At 43.0% G+C, this 25,142-nt stretch overlaps 1 protein-coding gene across 4 annotated transcripts in view; it reads right to left on the bottom strand.

The window, feature by feature from the left end:
• The window catches only part of rusc2 (RUN and SH3 domain containing 2), a 36,749-nt gene that overhangs the window by 2,769 nt on the left and 8,838 nt on the right, over nucleotides 1-25,142 (bottom strand). The window contains exons 1-12 of one of the 4 annotated variants that reach the window (XM_051075068.1): nucleotides 21,979-22,131; nucleotides 13,905-15,672; nucleotides 11,578-12,133; nucleotides 4,913-5,608; nucleotides 3,870-4,073; nucleotides 3,439-3,609; nucleotides 2,545-2,621; nucleotides 2,055-2,229; nucleotides 1,727-1,832; nucleotides 1,487-1,533; nucleotides 292-1,354; nucleotides 16-186 (exon numbers count right to left, since the gene is read on the bottom strand). In XM_051075068.1, the coding sequence (XP_050931025.1) occupies nucleotides 16-186; nucleotides 292-1,354; nucleotides 1,487-1,533; nucleotides 1,727-1,832; nucleotides 2,055-2,229; nucleotides 2,545-2,621; nucleotides 3,439-3,609; nucleotides 3,870-4,073; nucleotides 4,913-5,608; nucleotides 11,578-12,133; nucleotides 13,905-15,479 (4,841 nt within the window). In that variant the 5' untranslated portion in view covers nucleotides 15,480-15,672; nucleotides 21,979-22,131. Of the gene's footprint in view, nucleotides 1-15; nucleotides 187-291; nucleotides 1,355-1,486; nucleotides 1,534-1,726; nucleotides 1,833-2,054; nucleotides 2,230-2,544; nucleotides 2,622-3,438; nucleotides 3,610-3,869; nucleotides 4,074-4,912; nucleotides 5,609-11,577; nucleotides 12,134-13,904; nucleotides 15,673-15,805; nucleotides 15,956-21,978; nucleotides 22,132-25,142 lie in introns of those variants that run through there. The other 3 variants (XM_051075069.1, XM_018682354.2, XM_018682355.2) reach the window with 3 other exon arrangements.

The raw sequence follows: 25,142 nt of genomic DNA, 5'->3' as shown, positions 1-25,142 counted from the left end.
AGTGTGTCTGCCTACCATGGAGACTGTCGTTTGGCTTCAGTTGGTTTGGTTGACGTTGGTGGGGGTGTGTTCTGGGTCTGAGCGAGAGTGGCCGGAGACTCTGGCTTCTTCCCGCTCCCTGCTCCGATGGTCTGAGCTACGAGGTCGAGAACAGACCTGTCCAGACTGAGCCAACCTGATGGGGGTCTGAAAGAGGAGAACACAGTGGACAGGAAAGGGTTTCAGCTTCACAGATGAGGATAGTGTGCTAAATCACAGACCAAAATTAAAAATGCATTTGTCTTAACTCACCTGGTCTTTTGACCTTTTGCCCTCTGTTCAGCTCCCTCTGGTCTGGAGGGAGAACCCAGACTAGATCCAAAGAGCCTGCCCCAACGCAAACTCTGTCCCTGTGAGGGGCTCTCCTCCTGGGCTGCAGCCTGAGCTCCAGTCCCTGCGCCCTCCAGAGGTTTTGTCTCCTTCTCCTGGTTGAGGACGGACTCTGGTGGGCTGCCCATCCACGAAGGCTTTCCCCTGGATCCAGCTGACTCCCCGCTGGAGCTACTGTTGCCTTTGCTGCTTATGCTGCCCTCCCCTTCTTGGCTTGACTCGGCCCCCTCCACCACTCCCTCCCTGGTGGGCGGTAGTTGAGCCTGTCGTCTCTCCGATGACCTCTTCCTCTTCTCGGTCTTGACAAACTTTGACCCCTCTGTGGATTGGTCGATGTAGACCTGGGAGGACTGCATGAGCTGGTACCACCATCCAGACTGTCTGTCCTGCCGCTGACGCCCCTCATCTGCTGGATCCCTGTCTTTTTTCTTCCCCCTGTCCTTCTCTTGTCCATCCTCACCATCTTCTTGACTCTCCTGCCCTACACCTTTCACCCTCTGCTCCCCCATCCCCCTCTCCTTCCAAAGATTAGCCAACCCTACTTCCATCATCGTCGGTCTGCTAACAGGTCCAGCTGTCGTGCCTTCAGTTGTTCCCCTTGACTTTACCCCCGCTCCCTCTCTCCTCGACTTGGCTCCCTCCATCCTCGGCCACGTTCCCTCTCGCCTCAGCCCCGCCCTCTCCTTCTTCACCTCGGCGCTCGAGTCTCTGACCATTTCGCTCACGGTGGTGCTCCATCCTCTCATGAGCTGGAAGGTGGAGCGAGCCGACTGGTCGACGCTCTGGCCCGCGGAGCACAGCTGCTCCTTGCGACGCAGATGCTCCTGGCCCTTCTGGAGGAGATGCGGTTCGAACAGCAGGTCCAGGTCGAAGGGGAGGAGCGACAGCGGCTGCAGCAGGAGGAGGAGCTCCTCGAAGAGAGGCTGGCATGCCCCCTGCGACAGGGGAAGGAAACCCCACGGGTTGTAGTGTGCTGCTATAATATCTGAGGAAAGTGAAACAAAACAGAACAAGTATCAGAACCAGATTCAAGATGTCACACAGATAGAGACATCAAACAACTATCTGGGAATCTGAAGATGAATAAAAGATGGACAAGGTAACAGCTGAGTCTCACCTTCATGTGTGTAGAGGTGATTGAACCAGAACTCCAAAGATTTCAGGCTGAAATAGAAAGTGAGTCAAACATTAAAACTGCAGCAGCTGTGGATAAAAAGCCAGCCACTTATTTTAAAGTAAAGACATGGGTTTTATTTTAATCTTTACTGGTGTTGTAGTTCACTCCTATGAGATGTAAACAAGCATTTCACACATGACTGTAAAAATCATGGGAACGACAGCGAGAACTGGTACTGACTTGAGCAGGCCGAAGATGAAGGCGTTGAGTCTCATGCTGTGGCTGGTGAGCTCTGAGTACTGGCTCACCTTTGAGAACAGACTGTGGAGGACACGAGTGGACGGGCCTGATGGAGACAAACATACAAAAATAAACTTGACTTCATACAGAAAGCATGTTTTACATGAGATTTTACTAGAAACTGTTCTGTTAAACCTTGGGCTTTAGATAGAGGGTGGGACCAGACACCAGTTGCTGTAGATCGTCATGGATAATACAGGGGTTATCGTAATGAAACCAGCTGGACTTTACTTTTCATTAAACCCCCACTCCTCATTATTATCCTCACCCAGCTGTGTGGAGGCCTCCACGAGGCTCCAGGGCTGACAGCGCCTCTGTCCGATGATCAGGTCCAGTACGTAGGCCTTCAGACCGTCCTGCAGCACCTCATGCAGGGCCGGGCACAGGTACTTCAGGATCAGGTGACCCACGTTGGGACTCACCCAGCTGTTCCCCAGCTTAGCCTGAAAGGAGAGAAACGAAAGCGATGTGAAAAATGACAGAACTTCTGTTTGTCTTTGTAACAAAGCGCTCTATTTTTACCTGTGTGTATTTAGGGCATAATAAAGAAATAGAAAGTAAACACTGTCTGTTTGCTCAGGTTTCAAATCATCAAATGGCGCCATCTGTCTGTAAAACTACTGTAGTTCATCCCCTGAAAGGCTTTATGTTCTGTTGAACTTTATTACACTGCAGTGGTAATATTAAGTCGTGTGTTAGTAGAGGAATGGTCAGCAGGTTACGTAGACTCGCAGTGAGATTCACCAGAATCTTCCTACCTTTACATCTGGGTCTCGACTGGTGCCGAAGTGCGCCACAATCAGATCCACTGCTGTGTTCACGGCCTTCACCAAAGCTGACGGGAAACAAACACACAGTCTGTCAATTAACCTTTAAATCTTTGTAATGACTGTCACTTAACGCAAGTGTCTTTTCCTCTTTTGCAACGTTCTGCTAACGACATGATTTTGTTTCCCTCTTTGACCCTCCTCTGAGGGAGGTGAGAAGGACTAAGATCTAAATTTAGCAGATATTTTGCTGTGTCCTTCACTGTCTTTGTGCTTCAAATCTGCATGAATTCATTGTCAGATTTATGAAGGCAGGAACTGGTTGTGCAACAGAGATCAGTCTGCCATCAGTCTGCTCAGAAAACACAATGTTCTGATGTTGAAATCTCAATGAAACATTTACCAAAAAAAAAAAAACTATTCCTACAGTTACTGAGAATCGACTGTGCCTCTTGTCCAGGGCATATGTTAAACAAACAGCACACGTCTGGGACACAGTGTATCTGAAATGAAGGTGAAAAGGGCTCAGTAAATCTGCCCCTCAGTGTTTTGCTTGAGGACACTTCAGCAGTGCAGATATTGAAGAGGTAAACCTGGATGCTCCATGACCTCCCTGCTTATTAAACAACACCCTGCTGCCTCAAGAGGCCTCGAGTGCCTCTCCTCACTGTCAAGTAGCCTTTTCTCAGAGAAAGGCACTTGATTTAAGCACCTTTCAGCCACATCGTTTACGTGTTCTTCTCCCTGACGACAACACTGTGTGGTCTGGGAATGTGCTTCTCCAAACAGCATCCAGCATTTAGTTTGATTCTGTCTTCAGTGTTGTGGTGTTTTCTATTCTAATTCTTTGACCCCTCTCGTCGTTTATCGTGCACACGGCCTCACCTCTCTTCTGTGTCAGGTCCACAGAGATGTGGGACTGTGAGGAAGAGCAGGAGGAGGAGGAGGTTGAGGCGTCGGGGGAGAGGCAGAACTCCTCCGGCGGCTTCTCGGTCAGAGAGAAGTAGTCCGGCAGGAAGTCGCTGTAGCTCTGCTGCAGCTTAGCTGACTGGCCCACTGCAGACACACACACACATATGCATACACAGACGGTAAGACACACAACTTTAAAGCATGACAAGCCAATAGGGATCCTTAAGAATGCAGCTGTAGGTGAGACTTTGAGGATCACACACTTTTATTAATCTCCCTGCAGCGATCGTTCCTCTGTGACTAAACCCTCACATAAGAAATTCTTTGGACCTTGAACTCCGTAAGAAATTACTTTAAGAATAAAATTCTACTTTGAAAATATCTGACAATACAACAGTTAGCACCATTAAGCCGTCCCAGCGTGAGGCTAGAGGGCGCTGAAGGGAAATCGAACACGTTGCGTCTGGCAGGTCGTGTTCCCCCGCCCCTTCGGGGTTCTGCGTTACCAGACAGGATGCCTGATCCGCCGCCAGAGACCCTCTCCACCCCGAGTGGGTTTCGTCGACGGTACTCCCTCCATTTGAGGGCCTGAGGAGAGAGGTGGTGTGCTGTTGGGGAGGGGAGGTGTTAAAATTATGATCATGGGGTTGGTGGAGGTGGTCGGGGTGGGGTGGGGGGGGTTAAAGGGTGGTTTGTTGAGTCGATGGATGGAGGAAATATTTGGGAGAAAAGAAGAGGAAGTGGAAAAGATGAAGGGAGGGCGGGAGGATTTAAATCCATGCATGAAGGGAGAGAAGGAAGAGAAAAAGAGAAGGATAAGAATGTAAAAGAGCTTCTTTTAAAGAGTAGATCAACAAGGAGAAACACACAAAGCTTTACTGCAGGTGAAAACCCCCGGCAGCTATCTGTTTTCTTCTTATCAAAACAACAAGGCTTTAAAACTGCCAGGATTATGTGTTTCATTCTCTTGGAGAGGTTGATCAACTCAGAATCAAACAGGGAAGAAACCAGCAGCTCTACTTCCTCTGTAGACTGAAACTTCCTGTGCACCACAACTGGCAGGTGTTTTTAGTGAACTCTGCACATACAGCTACTTTATTCTCCTGTTAATGTGAACCTGTCTCCATCACCAAGAGACTGACAGCCTTAAGTGATGAGTTAAGTAATGACAGCAGCAGTATGTGTGTCTTAACTTCATATTTAGGATCAGCCGACGACAGAATGGACGGAAAAAATTCAAAAACGCTGCAAGATCTCTGACATGCTGTGATGATTTTGTGGCAAGTTTGTGATTCAGGGATTTCTGCCCAAAATGAGCCAAACATGAGACGTAAAAAAAAGGCTTAATTAACTTAATTATTGTTATTGAGTTTGCTTAGTGCTTTAGTGCTATTTTCTCATGAGAACATGCTATGAAAGGACACGCTAGATGTTTGGTGGAACCTACCATTATGTGTCCTGGCTCCAGATCCTTTGCTTCCCTCCCCGTGCTTCCCAGAGTCCAGACAGCCCAGCGGGCTCAGTGTGTCACTGTGGAGCGCTGGTAAACTGGACAGAGCTCCGCGGTGGAAACAGTGTCCCTGCACCGCCGGCAGCATCGGCGGCACCGTCCCTCTCTTCACGCCCAGGGATGGAGGTGGAGGGGTCTGAGGTAACGGCGCTGAACCCCCTCCCTGTTTTACTGAGGGTGGGGTGTGCAGGGGGCCGAGGCCTGCCGAGAGCGGGCAGGAGAGGCTGTGCGGCCGCTGAGGGCTGGGGGTGCAGGTGGAGCAGGTCCCGGAGCTGGGCGCTCCCTGGAGACGAACCGGGGAGTAGCTCCCGAGAGGCGAGGGACGAACTGACCCGGGAGGAGGGGCCGCAGCAGCCACAGCCCCCTGGTACCTGTGCACATTTTCAGCTGCATCCTCGCTCTCCTCCCCCACCGGACCTCCAGAGCCAGAGCCAGAACCGGAGCCGGAACTGGAGCGGGCCTGCATCCCAGAGACGTAGCCTGTGAGCAGGGGCAGCAGAGGCTTGGGCTGCGGAGGTTTGGAGGCAAACTGGTGTTGGAAGGTGAAGGGCTGGATGGGGAGAGTGGTGGGCCTCTGGTCCCTGCTGTAGCGGACCACTGCCGGCCGGCTGTCTGAAGAGGTGGAGAGACCACCTGGATGAGCACAAGAAGGACGGAGAGAGAGATGAGGGAAACAAAGAACTGTTTAGGTTTTATAGGGTTTTTTAAAAAATAATAATAATTTGCTCTGACAGCAACATTTAACAAAGGTATATGTAGAATATAAACAATTAAGGCTGCATCTAATGACTCAAATGTTTGCAACAGTAGATTTAGAGGAGCAGCTAATACTTATTTAAATTTTTTTACATTTACTTTTAATGTACAAAATGTCAATATATAGTCAAACATGATCAAGTTGACAGCTTCAAATTGCTTCTTTTGTCCAACCAACAGCACAAAACTCAAAGACACACACTATACAATCATATAAGACAAAGCAAATGCTCACATTTCAGAAGCTACGACCAAAATCAATATGATTAATTGATTTAAACCACATAAACATGAAGGTTAGAACTGAAACCTAAACTACAGACGAACAGAAAACTGCCCAGTCATGAGTCACAAAGCTCAACAGCCCTTATCACAGACAACCACGCCAATGTTAGAGACATTTCTCTGACAGGCCCACGTGCACACAAACATGCATTCGTAGAAACACACACACACACACACATTTGCAGAAACACACCCAGACACACAGACATAGACTAGACCTGGAGACACTGCGTCAGGAGAGACACCAGCGAGGAGAAGCCCTTTGTTTCTGCACTTGTTTTCTACCACTAAGTCAGTGTCTGTGTGTGTTTTCCTCTGTGTGTGTGTGTGTGTGTGTGTGTGTTCCTAGATCCAGTGCAGTGTATGACAGACAGGAGCGTGTGTGACGTCGGCAGTGTTGCGCAAGCTGTTTGTCACCCTGAGGCCGGCCCACTGAAGTCACCTGAGCTGGAGTGCAGGGTCATCTTTCAGCCACAGGGGGCGACATTGAGCTGCTGTAGAAACAGGACAGAGGAGGGAGGAGGGAGGAATACTACACACCCAGCAGGCCTGAGCTCCCGCTGAGGATGGAGGATAGAAACACTCCCTCCCTCTGTCTCTGTATCTGCTCCATCATCCACTTTAATTGCTATTTGTTTCCTCTTTCTCTCCTCTTCCTTTTCCATCTACATCTTCCCTGCTTCCTCTTTCACAGATGAATCCGTCAGACATCTCGGGCTTTTCCTTCTTCCTTCTGCAGTGCATGCATGTGTTAGCATCATCAGTGAGCACGGCTGCTTCCCATAGGCTTTTAAAGAGGCCTTTACGCTGCAGTGAAACAACACAGCCGACTGAAGTGAAGTCCGATGAATAATATATGCTCTGAGATGCTGCACAGCCGCTTATTATAATCTTAAATCATCACAGTCTGAAGAGACACGCCTGTTTATCATTCCTCCCCCTCACTTCCATATTAGCAAAGTCTCTTATTGCCCCAGTCAACTGAAAAGCCACAACTGAAGAGATCAAGCCATAAAAAACATAAAACCCATTCTTCTGAGTGCTGCTGCTCAAATTACTACTTTAATCTTTCCTCAGTAAATGAGGGGAAGTGCTCTGTTGTTCTACCAGCTGAACTGTGCAGCTGTGGAGAGAAAAGACTGTGCATTCAGCAGCAGCAGGCAGCCATTATGGATCTGTATGTTGCTCTACACATTTGAGAAGATGGAACCAGTCATTTCCTGATGACAGACTAATCAATCGCTCTGCTCTCATGTCAGCTCTAATGATAACAGTTTGATAACATCCTGATTGATTGATTGATTGTGATGGTCGGTGTACAGACCACACAGTGGCCGCTGACATCAGGTTTGTATTAATGTTAATAATTTGTGACGAGTTCAGTTTTTTTGATTTCCACACCGTCCTCTCAGTTTCACAGGAGATAATATGTAGGTATTTGCTCTCAGACTGAACGTTATAAGGTGTAAACAATTAAAAATGTTACTTATTTTCAACAAATAAAAGAGCTGGAGCGAACTTTACTGACCAAAACTTAACCTTTAGAGAAGATAACAACAAAAAATATGGAAGATGCAAACTGCTACTGTTATAAAAATGCTCAAAGATGACATTTTTTTTTTTTATAACTTTGTAAGATTTTCTGACCAAGAATGGAAATGAGACATGGACTGGAAATTTGTGATTCATACTTTTAATTGTTATTTCTATTTATTTTTATGCATATATTTGTGTTTTCTTTTTTATAATCATGTAGAGACTGTTCATTGTAAATGTATTTATGTTGTTGGAAGAAAAAAAAAGCTTAAGAGATTAGTCCATTAATTGATAAATCGATCGACAGAAGATTAATCTGCAACAATTCTAATAATCAGTTCATCGTCTGAGGAGTTTCTGCCTTTCTTTATCAATAGAAACATCTTTTGGTTTGGGCACTTGTATTTGTCACACATTATTAAGAAATAATTAACTGATTAAGCAAGAAAATAATTAGGCAATTAATTGATAATAAGTCCTAAAAGCCAAACTGCTGCGTAAATAAATATATAAAGATAATATAGAAAGACTTTTAAAGCTTCTTCTGCTAATTATTAACTAATGAACTTAAATCTCGGTCTGTCGTCACCAGAGGAGTCCATTATTTTGCAGGGGCTTTCAAAAGAGGTTTTGGGCGGAGGCAACCTAAGAATGCACCTACATTCCTGCACACTGACCTACATACAGTCCACACTATACACAACATGCTCTTTTAATCTCTTTTAAACAGTCGTGATGTGAACTCGGGGGAGAATGACACATCAATCTTATAATCTAGTCGACAAATCGAGAGTAAATGAAGCAGAAAATTGTTTGTTTACACTTGTGGAGGCTGGTGACGGTGACCTGAAGGCAGGATGCTGGGATGCATTTTGAAGGAGAAATCTTTTTTACTAGTTCCACTGACATTGTTGCTGTTGTTGTTTTTGAATGAAAGTGTATCACCACATGAAAAGGTTCTTTTAACGACACCTCTCTGGAGTTTGGATACGACCACAAATTAACAAAGCAACACAAACAACCCAGTCCCTTTTACAGGTGGAAACAACAAGGTGATTTCCATTTGTACACTGCTTTGTCTAAATAATTACTTGAGGAAATCTGGAGGGAAAGTAGCCTGTTAATTAAACAGAATTATTACATTATAACATCATAATGAATGTGAATGAAGGTGATTTTTTTCCTCAAATACTCAGAAGATAATTTTGGGAACTGAAGCCATGAAGGGGGACAGCTGGAACTTCCTGGGACATTCCTTTCCTGGTGTGCTTACTCATAACTGTCCCTGGTCTTATTCCAGAGGAATTCCAAGCACTCCCTGATGTGTGTGTTTATCTAACCTCACACACACACACACACACACACACACACACACACTGCAGGCAGCTGAGACTGAGCTTTATAAGGTGAAGGTGGCGGTGTCTGCTCCCTGCTTACCGATCCTCATGCAGAAAGTATTCTCCGGCTCTGATCTCAACGGAGGGAAAACTACTTCATTGTTTAATCAGATTATATAGTGACAGTTCAAGGACCTTCTGGTCTTCATCAGTGTCTGGAACCTCGATGAACAGTCAGAGCAAGATTCAGTGGCTGAAAACGTCCCGTCATCTAACTGAATTACACTTTGAAAAACACTGTCTTAGTCACTGTGACCCCGGCTTCTCTGTATGCTCTTCCTCTCATGCCTGGCTCTCACAGCCTGTTCACATATTCCCACAGCATCATGCACTCGCCTGCACATGTTTGCACTTGAAATAACATTTGCTTTGCGCTGCACAGTCGTAGTCATACAGTGATGTGGAAAACGGACACTACTCTCTCAAGACCGACAACATTCCTCCTCAGGATACATGCTCTTTATTTTGATGTTTCTTTGCTACTAAATAATTTGTGCTGGTTCTTCAGCACTACGCTTCACTTATTTAACAAACTGAGAACGCAGCTGTGATGCATTTCTCCTTTGATTTGATTCATTTCAGCCATTTTATTTTGAGTCAAACTAAATGATGAAGTGCGAGTTTCTTTCTACCGTTTCTTGAGGCCACTCACAATCTAATATATTTATTTACTGTGTATATTTAACAACTCCACATTCACAGTTTATCTTTTCCTTATTTATCTATAGAATTTAACTACTCAGTACTGCTTTTAATAATTCACATTGTACAGATTATACAGATTATAGTTTCAACCTTCTTGTACGCCATGGTATTCTTTTTCCAGGAGAAAAAAAATACACTATTTAAAGTAATAAAATAAAAAGCTCTGTCTCTGTAGGAATCCTCTCTATAATGTTGTCAGACACTTATTATTACAATCTGAGTCAGTGGCAAAAACAAGAACTTTAGTGGATGCACCTTTAATGGAAAATAAGGAGTTTTAAGCTAGTTTGATTCTTACAATATTTTTTGTTGTTGTCGTTTTAATTCAGGAAATGTAGTTTGTTCTTTGCAGAGAGGTCAAAGGTCAGGCTGAGCCACAGAACAGGACGCAGCAGGAATTTAACATCTTGCTTTATAACTGATGCTGCTCTGCTGCCACCAACAGACTCTGTTAGACATTTCAAAACTGCCATGTGAAGTATGTTAATATAAATGAATTAAACTAAGTGCTTCCTCAATAAATCTGGACTGATTTTTGACAGCTGCATTTTACATTCTGAGTCCGTTTTCACAGATTTTCTCATTTTGAGAAACAATAAAATTCGTTAAATGGATTTTTCTGATGCCAGATTTCAGTGACTCACTGGCTTGTCAAGCAAACAAAACAGTCTGAAATTCATCATCACTATATGAATAAAACATAAACAGGATAAAACTCACAGCACCTTTCAATGACACTACGCCTAATAAATAAATGCGGACAAAGAAGAGAGGTGACATCATTTGTTCTGTCGGCATAAAGAAGCTTCTGTAACTTTCTCTGACCTTCCCTTGTTTTTGGGACAGGTCAGGCCTACAGGCTTTCTGGATCAGGATGCACAGCGCGCACACACACACACACACACACACACACACACACACACACAGCTCAGTATGCTGATGTAGAGCTCAGCGGGGGGGGGGTGTTTCTCTGCACCTTTATGTCCTCTCTCACCTGATTGTTATTCTGAACACGTCTGGCCCACTTCAACCCTTCATTCCGTCTAAAGCTGAGGATACACACTCTGCACCACTCTGTTTGACGCACACTTATACATGCTGGCACAAGGGCATTGTAGGTAATGCCTGATACACACAAAGCAAGTGTACACATACAGACGCAAACAAACCATACGTACGTCATAGACACAAGCAAAACCACATTCATGCTGTTTCTGTGATACTGTTATATGTTCACACATAAATATGGAAGTGTTTGTTCATCTTTGAAAAGAAATAACAGCTGCTGGTAACGCACCTTGCCTCTCTGTGTCCTTTTTGACATATTAAGTATATTTTTAATTCCTGTGGTCAAATACAAACATGAGGATGTGACCGTTGACACTTCCAGCTGGGATCCAGTGGAGTTTGAGCAAATTCAGTGATTTTAAACAGCAGCAAGTGTTGGCGTCACTTCTTCAGAATCAATACTGTTTAGCTGCGCTACTTTTCAGTCGCCATGCAAGGATTAATTCACTGAGGAAGAGGCAGAGAAACGACTTCACACTGCACAACCATCAGTGCAGCCATAAAGACAGCAGGTCTATTCAAAAAGTAATTTACTAATTAGTAACTGAAGCAGAAGAAGCAAGAAAAGTGTCAAACACTGATCACATCTAACAGATAACAGTGAAGTTTATACTCCTCTTATCAGTAATTATTATGTTGATCTTTTCTTTTAGAATCTCATTGATTTGTTTTTACAACCAGCAGCTAAAGAGACAGATATTTTACTTAGGCGCTGGTTGAGGTAAAAGGAGAATGAATATTAGAATATTTGGGAAACACAGCTCCAGATTGATGCTAGATTGAATGCGCCCCCTTGTGGCCAAAAAAAGTTAAATAGAGCTTTAAACCGAGGTTGTACAGTAGTAGGTGACGTACCTTCAGCCTTGGCCCGGGTCTCCCTCGCCCCCTCCAGGTGTCGTTCAAGGCTGCCTTGGCTGTAACATCTGGTGAAGGGGACAGGTGACAGGCTTTGACTGTCGGCCTCCAGGATCGGAGAGAAATCCACCGAGGAGTGGGAGTGGGTGGAGTAGGTGGAGGAGAAAGGGTCTGTAGCCGCCTTCATCGACGGCGACCCCCCCGCACCTCCGTTTCTTCTTTTACTCCTGGCGATCTCTGCGAAGGAGGTGACCCGCGGAGGAGGCGGCGGGGTCGGGGCGGCGCCCTCGCTGAGCCGGACGGGGCAGCTCAACATCCGCTCCAGAGATCCGAGCCGAGGAGACGGAGACTTGTCCAGGTTGCGGTCGTAGCTGCGGGAACGGGGGCGACTTCCTGAGGGGGCCGCGCCTCCGATGACACCCCGACCACCCAGAGGAGGGGAGATGTTGACGTACACCTGGCCCTCGATCACAGAAGAGGCAGCTTCAGCTCCAGGAGCTGCCTGCGGACTCTTCTTCTCCTCCTCATCCTCTTCGTCATCCTCATTATCATCTCCCTGAATGAAGAGAAACAAGGACAGAAAGAAAAGATAAAACACATGGATTAGAGGTCAAATTACCTGAGGGATTCTTTAAAAATCATTAAAACAACAAACCAAAGACCTAAACTGCCTTCAACCCAGATTTTCTGTGTCACAGTGGCACTGCTGCAGACTGATGTTAATACCCATCAGCACTACATAACGGCTAAAATAATCCTCAGACATGATGATATCAGATAACCCCAGACAGTGGCTGTGATCTAAAATGAGCCTGTGCCAGACTAATACCAGTGTCACGGCTATTTTCAGTTTCATTGTCACTGTCATAGGGACATTTTAATTTATTTTACTATTCATCACTTGATTTCTTCTGTTTTCCTTGCTTTACCTTCTCAGACTTTTTTTTACTTAAATAAGTATTAATTACTTGTGTAAATTGGTGTAAATTAACAAAATGTACTGCCTAAACTTGATCAATTATGCATACCACCCCTGGCAAGCTGTGTTTCAAGATACAGAGGAACTGGAGTAGAAATCAAAGCGAGAGAGAATATGTTTTTTTGGATTACATAATCATCTGACTTCTATAAATGAGTCATTTTCTGTTCCACTTTATAACAAATGCTGCGTTAATGAACAAATCAGTGTATTATAGACACTTAGCTGACACTATTTTACACACAGAACAACTGCACCAAAAGAAGCATAAGTTTCACCTCTGTGAGTTCCTGAGCATCAACATTACAAGTGATTAAAAATACAGACACAGCTGAGCAGGGAGCTGGTAATAGCTGGATTATTCCAAACTTTAATACTTCTTAAAGTGAAATCACTCTTTATCTCAATTACTCATCACTCAACATTATGGAAACGAGGCTCTGTGCAGCTGGGAGTGGGTGATAAGTCATTATTGTTGTTTATCGAGTTCGACTGGTGATATGACAAAATTATCTTATTATGTGACAGTGGCTGTGACACGGCTCACTGCAATTATCAATTTAACTGTTTTTGGTGCAACCTGGAAACATATAATAATGATATATAGCACATCATTTTGTAATACATTATTTTTTTTCTACAGACCCTGATTTTTATTTAAGAAAAAATGTAATTTATTGTCTAAACACAGGCATCCAAACAACAACGTGGCACAAACATGATTTTAGATTCAAGATTCAAGAAACTTTATTTATCCAGAGGGAAATTGCTTTTTTATCCTTGATTTTGTATGCATTTTTAATTTCTCCTAGCTTTTTCAGATCAGTAGGACCTGATTAGTATAAAAACTAAACCATGTTTTTGAGCAGGAAGTAGTATTTGAAAGGAAAAAAGAACAAGGGGGGACAATGGATTTATTTTACTGTATTAGAAAATAAAGTTATCAGTGTATGAAACTGTTGATTTCAATGCCTAAACCTGACTGTGTAAAAACAAAATTGTCCCGTTGTGACATCAAGCAACAATGTTATTGAGCATAAAAAACAAGTTTCAACCATAAAATCTGATCAGGTTCCTCTGATACTTTTATCCTGGTCTTGGCTGTAGAATGTGTCAACAGAGATTGCCACCATTGTTGATTTGCCACATTGTGATTTTGTTAACACTAGGTTGCACAGAAAAGTGTCAGCTAACGAGGACAACAGATCTAAGTTTAGCAAACTGAAATGTAAGGTGCAGCAAACCCAAAATGTAATGTCTCTATATGCGGACGTGAATTCAAATCAGTGAGTATCTGATGAAGTAACCTGTGTGAACTGTTAAAACTAGTGTAGAGTTCTCCACTCACCCTGGATGACGCTCCATCTTCGTCCTCTTCCTCCACTCCCTCCTCATCAGCTCGCTGTCTGAACAGGAAGTACTCGCTGGGCTGAGTCGGGGTGGGGCTGCCTTTGCTGTGCTCATCGGAGCAGCTGTGTACCGACGAGCCTGCGGGACTCGGGGACGACTGGGACGAAAGGTCACAGGTGACCAGCTTGTAATAGTTCTGTGTGGCGACGACGAGGCGGGCCTGGCTCTGCAGACAGGAAGCAAGGTCTCCGGATGACCCAGAATGTGGAGGGTGGTAGGAGTTGCAGTTGGCGTCGAGGTCCAGAGCCCCCTGGTGCTCCACAGAGCAAGAGCAGGTGGAGGAGGTGGACAGGTGCGGCTCACGGATGAGAGGGAAGGCGTTGCCGAGGCAGGAGGGTAGCTGCTGTGAGAGGGGAGGTTCAGTCGGGGAGGTGTGAAGGTCTAAATAGAAAGCCCCGCCTGTTGAGTCACGCTGGTTTCCAGGTGGATCGGAAACAGACGAGGTGCAGGAGTGGTCGGTGGAGCCGTTGAGGTTGGTGTGCCCAGAGACCGGAGGCTTCTCCGGTCCGCCGTTGTTCATCTTGTTGTAAATGGCGCTGAAGTTGACGAGCACGCCGTCTGAGCTGTTGCAGGAGGAGTCGCTGCCGTAGCCTTGCTGGCACTCTGAAAAAGGCTCAGAGAAGGCTTCAGGGAAGTGCTGAGGGTAGTGCTGGGATAGAACGCAGCAGGAGCAGTGCTGGGTCGAGGAGGTTGACGAGTAGGAGCCCGTCTTACTGCTTCGCCCGCACCGCATGGGATGATCTTCATCTTCTTCATCGTCGTCGCCCCAGTCGTGCTCGCCACAGTCCATAGACATGTTGGAACCGCTGCTCCCGTGGCGTCGCTGGCTGTCCAGACCTAAGATGTCCAGGTCTTCCAGGTGGGTGGAGAGATCTGAAGCTACGCCTCTCAGGGATTCGCGGCTGCTTCCTCCCACTGAGCTGTGCAAAAGAAAGGGCTCAGAGGAAAAGCCAAGGTCATGTAAGCGGAAAGGAGCCATCCCGTCATTGAGGACAGAGTTAGTGTCACTGTGGAGGTGAAAAGAGGAGTCCTCAAGGTAGCCGCTGAGGTTGTCGCCATCCTCCTCCTCCTCCTCTTCTTCTTCGTCATCTTCGGTGTTGAGCAGGAACGGATTACGACGCAGCGGATTCCTGTTCCTCGGTTTAGCTCTGGGTAAAGTGTGAGCTGTAATCAGCTGGTCCTCTGAATTGCTCGAAGTAAATGATGAATCATCGCTCGCTGTGCTGCCTCCTCTCACACCGCCGTTCCTCTCTCTTACTCCGTTGTGGGAGGACCAGGAGCCGCTGGAGGTCTGGATCAAGCTGCTGTAGAGCAGAGCCTCTCTCTGGAGGACGTCTCTCTCGGGAAGGGAAGTGGTGCGACTCAAGCCCAGGTTCTCCGGCGGGCTGAAGGGGTTGCTCCTCTTCAGCGAGCCCCCACAGCCACCCTGCCGCCCCCCTGACACCTGACAGTGCACCAGGGGAATGTGATGCACAATCAGGGTCTCGCCAGACAGTTTAGGAGGGCTGTCCATGGTTCAAGAGGAGGGAGGGCGGGACTGGAGCTACGGCAGCTGAGGGAGGCCCTGTGTGGGTGAAGGGGAAGGTAGAAGTGTGATGTGTTGACGGTTGAGTTCACACTCGGTTCGCTGGGCCCAGCTCTGCAGGGCTGCCAGGGATGTGGAAGGAGAGGTCGGGGAAGTCGACGCCGTGGTCAGAGTGGTACATCTGGAAAATACAAAGAGACAGAAAGAAGAGGTGTGATTAAAGGAGTATTTGAGATGGCCAAAGCAAGTAAAGCTGAGATATTCTGACTTTCTGTCCATAATGTGGGTCAAGCTCTAAAGCCACTGGATCCTACCATAATGAAACTCCTTGTATCTTTATAGGACCAAAACCTTCCGGTAAAATTTAGAGTCCAAGGCAAAGTTGTGTCCAGAAGCATCCACCCATGATGATTAAACTTTTCAGGACTAGCCCTATAACAGTAACAGGATTTGATGCTGAATTATAAAGAAAAGTGGTTTCATGTGTTTGATCAGTCTTATTTGTGCACCAACACAAAACTAGATCATCTAAAACAGCTACAGTGACAGCACAACCATCTATAACCAGCCTATCTCATCTGTACGCCGAGCCGAGTGACTCAGCACCATGTGAAGTGGAAACAGTGAGATCTGGACACACACACACACACACACACCAAGCAGCTGACTCTTAAACAGGGCTATGATCTCATCGCCATCCGCATATTACACCACACATACCGACACAGCAACAGCAATCTCCTGTCACACCCAAAAATCACACTTTAATTCACATCCACTCTCCTTTAAGATTCACATTAAGGTATATTTATCTGATAATCAGTTTATTTTTAATGGCTGGGTTTAAATATGGAGACAGTTTCTGCACCTGTCATGTGATTTATTGACACTGACTTGGATGCAGATAATCACACAGCAGCTGCTGATGCACGGACCCTGACATCTTTCAGTTACAGGGCAACAACGTGACCTCATGCAGCTCGGTTAAAGGTGTTTATGTGCAGTGGTTTTAGGTGTCAATACATAGTATCACTCTCAAATTAGGTGTAGTGCCTTAGTGTAATTACTGTGAACAGATTGGACTTGTGTTTCCAGCTGTTAGTGTTATGGAAAATGTCGTCCTGTCTGTATTGTCATTTCTTCTCTTGTGTGGCTGAAGGAGATAAACCTACTGAAAGTCACTTTCCCCCCTCAGCCATTCACTCAATTCCTTATCTAAAATTACATGGAACTTATTCAGCTTTGTTTTGCAGTGGACAATATGAAATGTCAAACAATGTTCTGCACAATTTTAAATGTAACAGCTGGGAGATGCTGCCAATCTTCTTCACTGTTTGTTTAAGGTGATTTTAATGTTATCTCAAATTTGTTTCAGTGGAGACGATTTATTCACATACTGTATGATCCACTGTTATATCTTCTATCAGTATTTCTAATGCTAATGTTGCTGGGCAGCTTCCTCCCAGACTCAGGTTAATCAAATTGAGCTTTTTTAAAAGTCAATCCATCCTTTTGTAATGTCTTTAATTTTCTGTACTTGAGTATTATACGATATGAACTGGATTAGCAGTGACAGACTGCTTTAAATCATTAGTTCACCCGCTCATGACCTGGACTAGACAAGTGCTAACTAAGACTTAAAGTAATCCCTCTATTATACCTGCTTAGTGCGTTATAATCCCAGATACAGTAGGTCGACTAAAAGCAAATTTAAAATGAAATTTTGATTCTTAAATCTCTCTGGATGTCAGACTAAGTGTGGCTGTGACTAGAGAGAAAGCAGAGGTGACAGAGGATTTATAGGACAAAGAAAGAAAGAACAGAATCTGATTTAGGGATTAAAAAACGAGCAGGAAGTGAGAGCAACATTAGAGTTCATTATAGAGATGTACATATATAGATTCACATGCAAATACAAATGCAGATGAGACCTTTACAAGCTCAGTTACAAGCAGGTGCACGGCGAGCGCTGCCTCATCATTTTTATTGCTAAATAAAGAGACGAGAGAGGCCGGCTGAGGACGCAGACTGCAGCTCTGAAGCTAAATGTTAGCATGGTGAGCGGCAGGGTAATAACTGAGATGCCACTCTTTGACAAATGACCTTTTTAAACACAGACTGGAGAGGTATTTGCTGTCAGGGAGGCTTCAGCTCCACCTCCATCGAAGTGGAGCTCAACCTTTTAATCTCATAGCTGCGGACAAAGAAGTGATGGCTACCCACGATGCCCTGCTGCGGGGCATAAAGGAAAATAACTATCAGCTTTGACAGATATTGACTTTTACATCTGGGACTCATAACAAAGCCTATCAATCACTGTAATCATTATTTGTGACAACATAAAAAATAGAAAATAAATACACTGCATGATTCATCGGAGCAGCTGGGAGTCACTTGCTTTATTTAAGGACATCTTGTGATTTTGTTTTTGCAGATTTTTCCCTCTCCAGTCTAAACTCTGAGACAGGACACAACCAGACACAGTCCCACTTTTCCGAGCCTTTAACTACTGCTGCTCAAATCCACTTATCACAACTAGACTGTGCATGGAAATGACAGCAAGGAATTTGTGACTAAGACTAGAGAAACTTGTCTACCACACTGATTCAAGTCGAACTGAAACAATTAGTTAATTAATCGATTTTTACTGATAATCAATTGAAGAAATACCAAAAATCAGCCGGTTCCAGTTTCTCAAATGTGAGGATTTGCTGCTTTTGTCTGTTGTAAATCAATTTTATCTGAGTCTTTAAAATTGTAAAGGAACTTTGTGACTGTTTTCAGATGTGACTAAATGATTAATTGAAAAAATAAATGACAGATTAGTGAATAGATAATTAATGATTAGTAGCAGCTCTAAATTAAATCTTAAACTGAATTAATACAGCACTTTATCCAGTCTTTAACAGATCTCATCTGTTTGGTTATTTTCTTATTCTACTTTTTCATTTAATTCATTTTGTACTCTTAATTGCCTAATTTAATTATCACACAGTTATCATCTGTCATCATAAAAGGTTTTAATTGAAAAGGAATTGATAACTGTTTTCAAAGTATAAACCAAGCTCATCATTGAGAAATAAAGTTAATTTTTTCCCTTAGAAAAAATAATTTTAACTCAAGGTCAACTCATAAGCTAAGACCTAGGACCACTGTCAAATTTATAATTATTATACAATCTTACTATGTATTGGTAATGGCCACAAAAAGCCTGATATTTCCTTATCACTGCTCTAGAAACCTTATGTCATGAAGGAAATCAGTGACTCTCATTACATAACAAAGCAAAGAAGAAGAAAGTCAACTGCAATCAACAGCCAAAGCCAGTAGTTGTGGTATTTTCAGACATCTTTATCTGAGTTACACATAACAATTTCACATATTAAGGAGAAATACACCTGATGAGGATTGTCAGTATTTTGCAAATCGTAGCAGGACTTGCTCATTTCTTATTTACGTAAGACAGCAACTAAAAAAGAAAATGCTACCAACTTTTAGTTTATCTGAGGTCTATTGGTTCTTGTCAGTGGAAAGTGACAATAATGAGATTAGCTGAGTGGTTCTGATGAAGAGTGCAGTCAATGTTAGCACCAGTCAGGGGGTTTAAGAGATTAGCTGCAGGGTCAGGCAGGCTAGATTGTGTAATGTGTGTTCAGACAAGACATTAACACAGACTGGTAGCAACTGTCTGAGGTTTTCTTTTCACTCACCTTGTTTGGCCTTGTGTGTGTGTGTGTTTTTTAATTAATTGTTGAGAATGGAGTTTTAACTCTCATGAGTTTGGGCACACCTGTGTAGGAAATGGAGGGATAAAAAGTGAAGGCAACTGGCTTTAATCAAAGGGATTTTGAGGTCAATGCATGTGTGTGTTGTCCTTAGCTGAAACTGTTTGCCCTGTATTTTCTGGTAGGGAGCTTTGTAAGCAAAGTGTGCTGAGTGTTCTGAGTGTGCATCAATAAACCTGTCACATCTTCTTGAAACAAATTAGTTCTGTCTGTCTCTAAACTGGCTGGTAACATTCTTCCAGGGGATGAAGGTAAAGTTTAGTTCACTCAACAAAAGCTCTGACAACCTGTCAAACTGTCACTTGAGACTGACGAGCAGGAAGCTGAACAATTTAAATTCAGGGCAATGCATGGTTTCTCTAAGTAATATGACGCAATCTATGACTGAGATAACTCAGAATAAAGTGCAAAATGACTTCTGTATTGAATGTCTTTTATAAACTGGAGTTATATTAAAAAAAGATTTTCAGACATCAGACAGACCAAATTATTAATCAATTAATCAGGAAAATAACTACCAGATTAAACAATAATGAAAATAATTGGTAGTTGCAGTTAAATTAAATTATAATAGCCCTAGAGAATTTAATGCATGAGAAGAAATATGGCCCTTTTGTTGCCAAAAATGAGCATATTTAATAGATAATTTCTTAAGTCACTGATATTTTTCAGGCAGGTTAATGATGTGATATTAGGACATTCATAACAATCAGGTCATGGCAGATTAGAGCAAAAAGATGACCTCAGAAATGTGTCACTGTCTACAGGAAACAGTGTGTCCTGCTACATGATATTTATAATGCGTCCCTCACAGCTGCTGTGTAGCGCTGTGTAACTGCTGTCGCTTAGAAGAGCGACACACTGGACAAATGTATACAGGCTGCCAGTCTATTCAAGTATTCAAACACACACACACACACACACACACACACACAGAAACAGAGAAACTTGTGAATGGGACCATTGAACAGACTCTGTCTTTATGCTCCCTGCTTTAACCACCACAGGACACAGCTCAATAATAGAGCTTTTTTCATATGAAACGTGCCCTGTCGTTACAAAAATAAATAAATAAAATCAAATATCTGCACAAGAATATTAAACAAATTCCCCTACATTTGCTGCACCTTTCAAAATAAAATAACTGTGCTGAGGAGTGAAAAGTTATAAAATGATAATGTTCAGCTGTCAACAGAACAGAGAGATTGTTCCTTAAAGAAAAACACGTGCTCCTGGTCCCTTCGAGCCAACAATAACACCACTCAGTTCTGTGTTATTACCAGATTACAGCAGATCAGATCAGATAACGGGTTAATGAGAACAAAGAGGCCGAGCCCTCGGCCAATCGAATTTCATTTCCCACCCCTTAGCTACAGAGCCGGCCAATCAGGAGGAGTCGTCCTCATGGTGAGGGGGGGAAAAAAAACCCTCAAAAATAATCCACAGAGGAAAAGTGATGAACGCATCAAAAACGCAGCGGGGTAACCGTGGCAACCAGTATGGCACTAACCATAAGGAGGAAGAAGAGGCACACACAGAAACTGCTTTAGACTTTACATTTGTGTATCATTACCTATTCTGTAGCCTTTCATTCTTATCTCTTTCTTTACTGCTAACACAATCTCTGTCTAACATTTTTTCTTATTATCTCTTCTCTTCTGTTCAGGTCCATCTTCTGTAAACCCTCCCCTGCCAGCTTCTCACACTCATTAGCTTTTAATACTATTTCTGGCTGTGATAACAGTAATACATACAACTTTAAAGTTCATTGGTTTTTATATTTTTGTGGCACAGTATTATCAATTTGTTCTCAGAAAAACTGGATATCAAGAATTTATTTGAGCATGATTATCAGCTGATGCAATGACCAACACTTAAAGCTGCACTGAAAATTCTTCTTATATTAACAATAGATCAAACGGCTACATGTACAGGGAAGGGAGACATTTGTAGTGACAAACACAGGGAATAATTTGCAGTTTTCCTCAGCTCTGCAGAACATTTTAGCATCTTTCAGCTTGTTGTTTTGGTTTAATTGCCTGTAGCTTTACTGTTTTGATTCATTCTCAGTAACCAGCAGCAGCAGGCTGTTTTTTTTTTTTCTGTGAAAAGCTCTGATTAATCTACTGTAACTGCCTGCTGAGCACCAAATGGCACACAACTCTGTGTCTGATGGATGTATAAATAAGCAAGTGTTTGCTACCATGTTCAAACCATCGCCCTTTTTTACGTGGTAATATGTCAGTGATGTGTTTACGGCTTGTTGTGCACTGAGCGTCCCAAACACAAAATGGGAGAAACTACAAGTCATTGAACATGAAAAGTTACAAATTTGAAACCAAACCACACACTGCTCAGGGTGGTAAACCAACAACAGTTAGAAAGATGTTAGAAAACATTGGCTTCAAGGCCTTTTGGCTTAAAGACAGACCACTACCCATCATTCAAAAAAATCGTCCTTCTCCTCACACAGGAAAAAAAAAAAAGGCAGATTCACTGGTGAATCATTTGGTTTGGAGTTATTTGATGCCTTTTTTCCACCCAATTGCAAAATGTAAAAACTTAAATACAGGTACAAACAGAAGCAACAGATTGAGGCTGTGTGTTACTCTTCATTCAAACAAAACAGAGAAAAGGAAAAAAGAAAGAAATGCCACCAGGGTTTTTCATCCATGTCAATACTCGATACTCTCAATACTCACAGCTGGGGATTTATTGAAGGTTCTTGTTAAAAGCCAATTATCTGTGATGTTGCTCCACAAAAACGTCCTTAATGGATTCTTTGGAAAACCAACATTACTGTACTACATGTCGTGGTTTTAGAGAACAGGGTGGGAAACTGACCTATTTATGAAATTCTGAGGAAAAGGAAAGAAAAGCTATAACAAAGGATGTCCTCCCTCTTATATCATCAGGGCAGCACTTCCAGGAATAAATCTGGGAGGAGGGCCATCCAAGTGAATGCGCACACCCTCGCCAGGCAGAGACAGACGACACAGCCAGAGGAGATGGCAATTACGATGATGGATGCAGTCCACACTCACAGCGGGACTCATGTTTATTGAATGCAATCTTATGACCATTTGTACAACAAGGGCAGAGGACAACTTTTTTCATTTAGAGGCCAAGATAGCTGATAAATTCCAAACTACAAAGGGGCAGTAAGTGAAATTTATATTGCCTCGTAGCAGAAAATGACCATAATTTATTTGTGGGTGGTTGATAAGGTTGTAGACTAAACAAATGTTTGTCTGGAGGCTGAATTTTCCACCGTCATAACTCACTTTCCCAATCATTTTCTCATCTAGGGAAAGAAAAGTCCCCATTATTCTGCATTAACTGGAACATTCAGTTATAAATGTTTTACTAATTTATCAATTTATACCAATATCTTAGGTAATGATGCAGTGTTATGCCTCAATTTGACATGTCCGTTAGATCTAGTTTCAACTTCTCACTGTTCCTAATCGTTAAATATAACTTTATTTTTTTGTGCTGCTGTAACTCAGAGCAGTGGGAGTGGTGTGGCAGTAGGTCATACATTACCTAATGTAGTCCAGCTGTTTGAAATGTGACTGCATGTAGATCAGGGCAAACTGGACGAATATTGATTGAGGCACTTTTTGTCATTTGATTTTCCTGATTTAATGGTCTGGCTCCTTAAGAATTCAACTCTGTGAATAATTAACCAACAAAGCATGTGTTTATAGGAACTGGCAGTTGGCACTGGGCCTAATAATGCTCGTTCCTCGGGCAGTGACTAAGTGACAGTAAAGCTGCCGTAAGTGGCTTCTGTCTGATCGATTGATGCTGAAAAGCAACATATTTGAGAACTAGACAACAAACAGTATGTGCAGTTATACATCCTGATTGATTAACATCATCTGTTTGTTCATTTGGAACTTTTACAACATATCGCCCATCCCCAGTCTGGATGCACATTGAAATATAGTAATTTCAATTATGTGGAAACAGTTATTGTAAACTAGACACTTAAAACAACAGCTAAGTCATTTTGAGCTGCAAAAAAACAAAATAAAAATAACACATTTTGAGGATCTTGCAGTCAATGGTGGACTTCTCTCTTCTTTAGTTTTCTTGTTGCTGTCCCTGTTTCCTGAATCTGAGATGCTGTAAACACTGGTGTGATAAGTTTGTACCATAAATGTTATGCTAAATATGTTTTGACTTTTGGAAAGATTTCAATCATTAAGCATATTTGATTCTAAGATATCCTTTAGCCAGTTTAATTTGAGTTGTTTAACTGGCTGGTTGAACAATACCTGCCAAAGACCACAGACATTTGGCTGCCTGTGGGTTTTGCTTACCTATCCTGCTTTCACCCACTGAAAACAAACAGCACAGTCACTGCAAACTCATTTTTCCACCTATGCTCTGCTCTGACAGTCTCTGTTTCTCTCTCATCTCCTGGACGAATGACAGCGTCTATGGCTGTCTGGCTGTTGAGTTACAGGCTCTGACTGAATGAAAGGGCTTTTGTTTGTTGCACACATTCACCATCTCACAGCAGTTTCAACTAAAGCCACACAAAAAGAGTGAAAGTGCTAAAAAGAAGGAATGTTGAAACTGAAGAACCTTGAAGGTTTAAGAGCTGTCTCATATCACTGCATACAGCTCAACAAATCACAGCCTGTTTGGCAGTTATTCTTTGTCTAACTGGAAAAACAGAACAAAAAACATAGACAGATAAGTTAGGGAGAAAAATAGGAAACAACAAGGATATGACCCCATGTCATGGTACACTGAGTCCTGTATTCAGGGTGGAAATTTCCCACGAACACCAGCCAAGCATCGTCTGTCAAGAAGGACACTGTCTTTATGGCTGCATGTTAAAAACTCTGCAACTAAATATTACTAATAAAAATAGAACCATTATAAAAGACCATGAACGGTAAGAGCCACTCCAGTGGCCATGTGAGGCTGTGATGCTCATTACAAAACACTAAACAATTTTGATAAGTGGATGAAAATGAAGACACATCCTTGCGATGTTTTCCCTGATGATTGTACAGGCAGAAAATATCATGTTGTTAAGTAAACGTTAAGAATTTATCCTCTGCACTGTGTCCAGTTTAAGACATCTCAGACTCAGTTTTAGACAATCTTTCATCAGTCTAAAGATGAATCCTAACATTAGCTTGCTGCTAAATTAATGTCACAATGCATGTTAGCATGTTGTGTTGGCATTAATCTCAAAGTACAGCTGAGGCTAACAGGAATTTGGTCATTAGTTTCTCAGTTTTTCCTGTCATGAAGTGAGGTTCGACAAAAATCTCCAAAACCAAAGTCACAAGGATAAATGGTCTGGGGATCAGGAACGTCTGTACCAAATTTCATGGCAATCCATCCAATAATTCAGTCTGGGCCAAGCTATGCTGCTAACATAGCTAAAAAGAGATTATTACCGTCAAACGTTTGTTTGTTGTTGCAGACACATGCCCACTTGGTCCATGTGGATTTATGTGGAAGCCATAAATCTGAAGTCCGACCATATACAGTCTGACTCATGGGTATATTCGGAACAAATGTCTTCCAGTCTGTGCCCCTTAGAGGTTTAAAGGCTTCCACTTCCGTTTCCTATCTGCTCTGAGACAATGAAAGTCACCGTGGTCATTGAAAAGTCACCAGTGATCTATTGAATTCATTTAACACTAAGTACTAAGTAAACTACATCTAATTTTAATCCTGGTCCCTTCTTATAGTGTTTATTGCAACAGGAGTTATTTTCCTTTTTCCAGGAATCATATGTATTTTTGAAATTGTGTGTTCAAGGTAAAACAAATGCATTTTCTTTATTATCCTCTACTAGAAGCCTTTAAGTTGAAAAACAACACAGTTGGCACTG

The sequence above is a fragment of the Lates calcarifer genome, linkage group LG13 (assembly GCF_001640805.2).
Source record: "Lates calcarifer isolate ASB-BC8 linkage group LG13, TLL_Latcal_v3, whole genome shotgun sequence".
Classification (NCBI taxonomy): Eukaryota; Metazoa; Chordata; class Actinopteri; family Centropomidae; genus Lates; species Lates calcarifer.
The sequence above is the reverse complement of the archived record's forward strand: the minus strand, read 5'-3'. Positions and strand labels throughout refer to the sequence as shown.